This window comes from Opisthorchis viverrini (genome assembly GCF_000715545.1).
Source record: "Opisthorchis viverrini unplaced genomic scaffold opera_v5_119, whole genome shotgun sequence".
In the NCBI taxonomy this organism is placed as follows: domain Eukaryota; kingdom Metazoa; phylum Platyhelminthes; class Trematoda; order Opisthorchiida; family Opisthorchiidae; genus Opisthorchis; species Opisthorchis viverrini.
In genome coordinates, this window is record NW_008751775.1 from 654,162 (window position 1) to 662,139 (window position 7,978).

At 47.4% G+C, this 7,978-nt stretch overlaps 1 protein-coding gene across 1 annotated transcript in view; it reads left to right on the forward strand.

Annotated features, from left to right (window-relative positions):
- Window positions 1-7,978, forward strand: part of T265_05985 (hypothetical protein) — a gene marked incomplete at both ends in the record, with an annotated part of 23,419 nt that overhangs the window by 3,193 nt on the left and 12,248 nt on the right. The window contains one exon of the mRNA XM_009171137.1: window positions 4,223-4,863. Within this exon, the coding sequence (XP_009169401.1) occupies window positions 4,223-4,863 (641 nt within the window). The remainder of the gene's footprint in view (window positions 1-4,222; window positions 4,864-7,978) is intronic.

The following is a 7,978-nucleotide window of genomic DNA, read 5'->3' on the forward strand; positions in this document are numbered from 1 at the left end:
CCCTCCCTCGTTTTGAGTCAGCTCGAAAAATAGGGTAACCGTCTATCGAGATCTCCGCGTCAGGGGCATCTGGTGTGAGCCAGGTCTCTGTGAGTGCGATTATGGACGGTTTTTCAAGGCAAGCTGACTGTTAAACATCGCCGAGTTTGTTGAAAAGGCTGAGGCAGTTTGTGGGTAAGCATTTCAACACTGCCTCTGCTTCCTCCGAGGGTGAGGAGATAGCTGTGGACACTTTTGATATCCGCACAATTCCAGAAGGTCGATCAGCTGCTTTTTCCGAGGCTCAGCTTCAGCACGCACTACTGTAAAGCAGTTGAACCTCGACTGTATCTACTTGCACGTTAACCATATGAGCTGACGTGCACCGCTCCCTCTCTCTCTCCCTATTGCAGGTACCACGGACGAGACACCACGAGCTCCCGACAGGAAAGAGTATCCTGCTTGTACAGCCCCCTTATTGATCTTGACCCATCATTGTACCCACGACTTCCGCTTTCTGTTCAGGTTGAATACATGTGTGTTGTTGCCACGCTCCGATTTTCTCTTCTGTGTCACCCGACCTGTGCGAATGTGTGCCGTGTGGATTCAGTAATACCAATGTCTATATCTGCACATTTTGGAACAAACGTGTGCCGTTACTGCATCCTCTCGAACGTCGAATACCGCTGACATTCTGACGTCCCACGCTACTTTGCGGCGCGTAGCTGGACAAACAGGATCCGGTAGAAAGTTAGGCCATGAAAGTGAGTCCTCGGGTTCGAAGCCACATCAACCAATTTCAAAGTATAGTGGCTAGGCAGAATTCAACATGGATACCGCTATACCGCTCGCAGTTGGGCGCTGCTACAACCGGGAAGCACATTCTGTAGAAGACTGGTCGAAATTTCGGATCGCTCGCCGGTCCGGCAACAAGCCGAGCTCCGATTGGTCGGAAGTCTGGGCCCAACAGCCAATCATGGCCAGCATTGGCCGAATGCCGGCTGCCAAGGCGCACCCAGAAAGCGTCAGGATTTTCATTTCGTTGTGGGTTACATTATGTATACGACGCGCTGTACAGGTGCTCTCGCCTCAGTTTTGCGCGTTAACAAACATTGTGCACCTCTGTTGGTCGTTTTGACGGCAACGGTAGCTTGAGTATTCAGACTGAGTACTTAGCTCAAGAAAATGCTGGTTTTCACTTAGCCTCAGAAGTTCGACACAAGGCATCGTGAACACACTCATCTGTTGGGTAATGAAAACAGTCAGTGACTGTTACACCCCTGCGCACTTCCCTGTATACCTCCCTTTTTGCATCCATTTCGGATTAAAAGGTCGCCAGTGGTGCGGAACTTTCACCATGGGTTCCGCACTCGGGTGCGAAGTTGATCCACCTAAGCTTCTTCCCCACACTAAAATTCGGTGTCTGGGCACAGATGGACTTCGGTCTCCGTTAGGATGTTCGTCTACATTTTGTATGAGGCCGTCATCCTGCAGCACCTAGACAGACGGAAGACCTTTGGGTGCGTACTAATGGCGTCTCCGAGAGTGGGAATGAAATGTTTGTTGGTGAATCGCCAATTTCGGAGAACAGGTGAACAGCCACTTGATCGACTACGAATAGTCCCAAGTATTCCTCTCGCCCCAGCACGAGCTCAATCCGTGTGGGCTAATGTCTTGAGCATATCCGGGGTCATCACTCCGAGATCCTTGTCACACTAGTGCATCCCAACTAGAGACCCTTTTTGACAAATTTTCGTGGATAATACGCAAATGGTTGCATTCATTCGGGTTGATATGCAGTGTCAAAGCGTGCATTCTAACTAGAAAATGGCCGCTATTTCGTTTGCGGCTACATTTGTGGTGTAGTGAACGAAGCCTCACATAATGTTCATGTCTTCTCAGCTGTGTGGGCTCGTCCATGTCTATCTAACCGTCGCCTATTCTATCACATCCTCACGCGAAGTCATTAGGCCGAACTTTGGCTGGGGCTACATGGCAGCAGGCCTTTTGAGGGAATCACGACAGAGTGAAACGAATCGTATTTTTGTTCCTTAAGACATCCAGCCCGATCATAATAAAGTATCAGAAGGTTGTCTACGGACTCCATATTTAGGAGCCATTTCTACAAATAGCTTCAAGATGCCAGCTAAGTACCTTCCAAGGCAATCCTCACGGCTGCGCGTTGATCCTACTGAGTCATGTCATCAACACACTCCTAAAAACTGCCACGCGGCTGCGTCATGATCGTCACTTGTGAGTGAGTCTAATGTCAACACTAGTTTCCAGCCCCCTCCACAGGGACGTCCACTAATGCTCTACTCACGTGTTCCCATAGCAGGTCAACTTCACTCTATTCCAGTCTGGTTAAGGTAGACTTCACTTATGGGAGAGTACCGGTTTTACAGAGTAGAAAACAGAAGTCCTTTCGTTCGGCTCACGCTCTTGTTGCCGCCCGTCCAGTTTTCCGCCGGAAACTGCCCCCGTTACCCTGATCCAAAGTAGTTATGTTTCAGCTGTGGGCCTTTTTCGGAGCCTAGCTATCGTGCCACCCAACGGTAGCACGAGAGCCGAGATACTGACACTGCCCAAGCCTAGACAGGAGCAACAGTGATGCAGAGGTCGAATTCGAACCACGAACGACAGACCTTTCGGTCAGTAAGTTCGTGGCTTAACCACTAAGATATCCCGAGCTCCTGATTCAAGGTTGCCCTCTTGAAACAACCGGAAACCCAACAAGGTGTTTCAGCGTTCGTGACTGCGCAGTCGACAGCGACCATGGACGAAGATGAACTGGTTGAAACTCCAGGAGACGAAATGAAGACTGCCATTCAGTCTTATGTGGCGACCCATCATGTCACGACACCCGAACGTTTTGGCCTCTGAAACCTTTCAACTCCGAGCTGTTGCTAAGAAATGTGGACCCAACCGCTTGTGGAAACACGTGTCTCCGTGGTGACTTTGGGACATCACCCCATCTACTCTTCGCGGCTCAGCTAGTCTACGGCAGTCCTACTATCATAGGTCAACGAAATACCGATGTGGATACTTAACTGCAGAGCATGTCTGCATGTTTCTCTGAACTGAAAGCCTAGCTGTGCAGTCAGAAACTATACCAATCATATTTTAGCCGCCTTAAAATAACTTCTGCAAAGCACTTCACAGAAAAGAAACATCTAGGATCATTTCGGGCCCGAAATGATAGATCTCAATGAAGGTGGTATCAAACCAAAAATCTGCAAGGCTTGTACAGCACCAACCACTGGCTATTTCATAAGGCTGCGAAATATGAGCAGGAAATTTTGAGATAACTCCGATGTCCGCCCCAGAAAAAGGTGACGAAACTATTCCTGTCATGCGCAGACCCTATTTCCGAGCCAACGTCAAAGAGAGGGGTGCTGGTCAAACAGTCATTGATTTCTTAGGTATCCAGTTGACTCATGCTTTCTACCGATCAGGGTTTCTTATGCAAGACTCGTGTGTAAATAATGTATCATGGGGCCTGTGTGAAATCAGTGTACTGACCTTACTTTCACCTAGTTCTCTATAATCACGAGATTCTATCCTTGGGCTTTAAAAATCCTTAGAGGTTAGAGGTTTTCAGTCACTGGCGTCTTTGGAGAAGGCTCGCCTTGTGGCGTGGTTCCCTCTACTGAAGCCGTACGCAAACGAAGCTGAGAACAGTAATTCAGCGTCTCCAACTTTGGTAATTAGGACGCGTCCTAAGGAAAGCATTCATATATTTCATGCAGCAAGTGCTCCCATGTTCTAACTCGCTGCTCCGACTTGATGAACGGGTTGGATAATTGCTCAGTGCAATCAGAGCTGATGTCGATAGGCTGGGTCTGTATCACTTTCAATGCGAGTGTCGGTATAATAAAGTGTGAATCAACATCCGCGTCAACTTCTTTTCAGATCAGCACGCGCGAGATACCACAATATGAGGCGTCGGTAGGAGCAGCTCATCTGCAAACTGGAGATGGTGATCGTAACGTTAGTAAACTGAGTATACTGGTTGAATGGCAGCTATGCCCCGAAAGTACATCACAGCTGAGATCTGGTTTAACGAGTTTTTCGTCTTCCATCAAGCAGAAACCACAAGTTCAGTATGCTGATTGTTGTCTAGTGATATTTGATATTTTACTGTGACCTGCATTGCCCAGGTCAACTTTGCCTGATCATTCCCCACAACAATTTTGCAATCTTTTTTCCATCCATTTTTTGTCAACTGAACTTTATATTTCAGCTACTCCTAACATGTACGTGGCAGAGAATCCGACAACACCACCATTTGAACCGTACAAGGCTGCAACCACTATCCTTCCGGGTCATACTATCCCACCACTGCCCTCCGGAACTCGACGACTGCCGCATGAAAAGTTGCAGTTGAATGAACACAAGTCGTCTGGTAATGTACACACCATCGGCTCGTCGTGGTTAGGTACGACTCGTCTTGCTTGTCCTCCTGGTATCATTGTTCGGGAATTACCTCAAGAACTACAGCAGTATCATGCACCTGGTACAAAACGCTCCAACAAACCCATGGCTGCTGTTATACCGACCACTTCTTTGTGGCCGGAGTCTTCGGTTTCTCCAGCTTCTTCCGAGTGTTATAAGTTGCGGTCCAACTCCACGGCTGATGCATTCGTCCAAACGGATGATGTTGCCATTGACATGGATCTTTTACTCCATACTGAAGACATGCTTCGGACACAACGCAGTATTTCAGTGTCCAATGTCAGACCGACTTCTAACGTGGACAAATCCTCCATCCAACCTCGTCTATCTGATATGTATGCCCGATCGACACATGTAATCCCTTCGTCTCAGAGTGGCGATAGGGATGATCTTGAGCGGTTAAGACAGGCCCTGGTTTTGCAAAATAAGGTACTTTCTTACTTCAATTTCAACTCTGCTTTCACTGATGATCTGTGAATTCAGCATTTTAGGTTACCCTGACATTAGGGGAATTGCAACAAACCCCTTAATAAGAGCTTTTTGGATGAGGGGTACCTCACAGTTTGAAAAACTGATTCTTTAAGGGTTATCGACATTTGTTCATGGGAATGTCGCCTCAGAGACATCCAAGTGAAAAAAATCATCCGGCTTTAGCACCTTTTTTGGGCCTAACTGCCATGCCTCCCGAAGGAAGCGCGAGGGCTGGGGTCCTGCCAGGTTACCTAAGCCTGGACAGGGAAGTGGAGAGTGTTCTAACCAATAAGCCATCTAGCCGCCGACATCCCAGTGATCTGAGATTAAAAAAACCACGGTTACTTGGGACTTAGAAAACCCGTAGAGGGAACATTCATTCTCACTACACACTTTTCTGTGTGCCTCGTAAAATTATGGGAATTGGGATGAGACTTCCTAGAATGTTACATACTGCCTTCAAACTAACCCAAGCTCTCTCAGGTTGGCGTCGCTGGGTAATCTCATCAGCTTTTCTCCCTCATGTTTCCGTAAACCCGTAAATGTTAGCGTCGTCCTCGGCCAGATTGTTCCGGTGAGTGGTGACGCCACAGTAGACAACCGTCTCAGATAGTCTTTATCGGTTTATGATCCGTCACGAAGAGACTGGATCGTACCGTATTGTGACAGTTTGTGCACCTCGGCGACTCTTTGAGCTATACTGGGGAATGTACGCGTGACACGCTCAGAGTCTCTCATACCAAGTTGGTCAATGGTTATAGGTCTGACGAACACAGTCTCCCGGTCCTCTAGGTTGGGGTTGGAACATGTTAGGCGACATGTTGCGTAAAAATGGGAATGTATTTGCATTTCCAGCCCAACACTGCTGCCTTTCGGTTAGGCTTTTGAGTCAAACGATTTGGTTGAGGATCTTAATCGTCCTGTCTAGGCTTGTGTGCCCTGGCAGTATCTCAGCCGATGTACAACCATGGATCGCACATATATGAATAAACTCATGCCCCATCCGCCGTCGCGTCGTGCCGTCAACCAGTTCGCATTACTTGCTGCTTACGTCAGGGCGGTCAAGCAAAAACAGGCTACCGCTCACGCCCCCTTCGTTCTCTTTCACAGTTTTTTCTTCAGCGTCTCCCCACCCCATTATTAACTCTCTTATTGTGAGCCTAGGGCTTAGGATTGATGACTCCGTTCGCCCCGCATTGGTTTTGCAAGATACAACTGCGCGTCATCTGGCGACGGTATCTTCAGGCATCTCAGAATCTGTTACGACAGCGAAGCATCAGTGTTGAGCACTGATCTCATGCCGTCAATAATGATGGTGGAGATGATGATCGGTTTGTGGTATCGGTGGTAGTACGCAGCAGTTAGGCGAGTTCGTTGGTTACGTCAAACGGGATTCAACCTAATTCGCACAAGTTTACGATCGCCTCAGAAGTTTATGTGGTGATTTATGTTCCTTGCCAGATATTTGATAGTAAGTGTCGCGTAACTCAAAGACTGCCTTTTCAACTAACTTGACCACATGTGTGACTATTAATAGTCCGAATGTAGCCCATAATCATTCTATTTCTGTATTCTTCATTCACTGTTATCAGGATTTGTTATCTATGGGAAGATGCAGTCAGTTTGATGATGTTTCCACGGAGTAACTTCTGTGTGAATGAGCAATTCATCGGAGAATGAATAACGTCTTGATTTGGTGGTAATATACTTACAGTCGGGTGAAAACTACCCAAAGAACGTTAGCGACGGCATCTGGGCCACAGTGAAGTTTGGAATAAAAAAAAGCATAACTTCTGACACCCTTCGTGGATACCTGCACACGCTGATGTAAATTTTAAAAAGTTCGTGACTAGAAAGTGCGTCAGCGAAAAATATGGAATAGTGGGTAGTTTAACTTAAACGGTATCTTTGAGCTTTAGTTTCACCAAAGTGTTCAATCGTGTTTGTTTGTAAAATGCGTGTTGCCCATTGTGATTATACTCGTGGAATTGTGTGCCTGCCAATGTAGGCAGAAACGTAAATTTCATGAATGCAATCAATCACTTCACAATAGTTGCGTTTTAAGGTACGCGGCGATAATGAAAGCGGACAAAGTGGGCTCACTCAGAGAGGCTGTTCGTTTGCGGAGAACTTTAAAACGACCCACCTGCCGGAACTACCGCCTTTTCCACAAGGCTGGTTTGACTGGTCATGGGGTTCGTGGCTGTCTGGAGCACCCGCATAAAACCGTTTCTTACTCATAACTTCCGCGCCCACTGCTTGTGGGCGCTATGGCGAGGTGGCTCAGTCGTTAGAGCGCGAACTTACTGACCGGAAGGTCTGTGGTCCGAATTTGACCTCTGCCAATCAACCCCCGCTGTCTAGGCTTGGGCAATCTGGCAGTATCCCAGCCCTTGCTTGCCTTCCAATTCGGTTTCAAGTATAACATAAGGTTGATGGGAACTCGGGGAGTGCGCCTACCTGATGAGACCGAATCATCGGTGAACGAAACTCTGGCAGCATACTGCGCTCCAGTAGTCCTTGTCGGCTATGGTTAGACAGAATCCCAGCGAGGAAAAACCTCTCCTGTGAACTCATCTCTACTTACATCTGGGAGTGTTTATCGAGACAGCTTGCTTAAACGTATTCAGCAAATCTCGAAACCAGAATTTCACTCCTACTGGCTGGATAAAGTATATTTAGTTTTTATTTGACTTTTAATGTCTTGTGCACTCGAAGAAAGATTCATATACACACTTCAGGAAAAGTGGTTTACCAAAAGTTCCGGTTTATCTGGATTGTACGGTTAAACATGCGTTAGAAAACTGCTGGGTGTGCGGAACCAATGGGTTCGCATTGGATGCATACGGATCTTTATAGAACCGATACCTTGAACGATCCTTTTAATCAGGACGACATCATATGTGAACTATAATGATAAATAATCGTTCAGCTGTAGCGCTCTTTCGGTGCCTAGCTGCCATGTCACCCGAAGGAAGCACGAGGATACTGTCAGGTTGCCCAAGCCTAGACAGGGGAAGTCGAGAGGCAGAGGTCGGATTTGGAGGTGCAGGCACCTCAGTATGCTTGACAT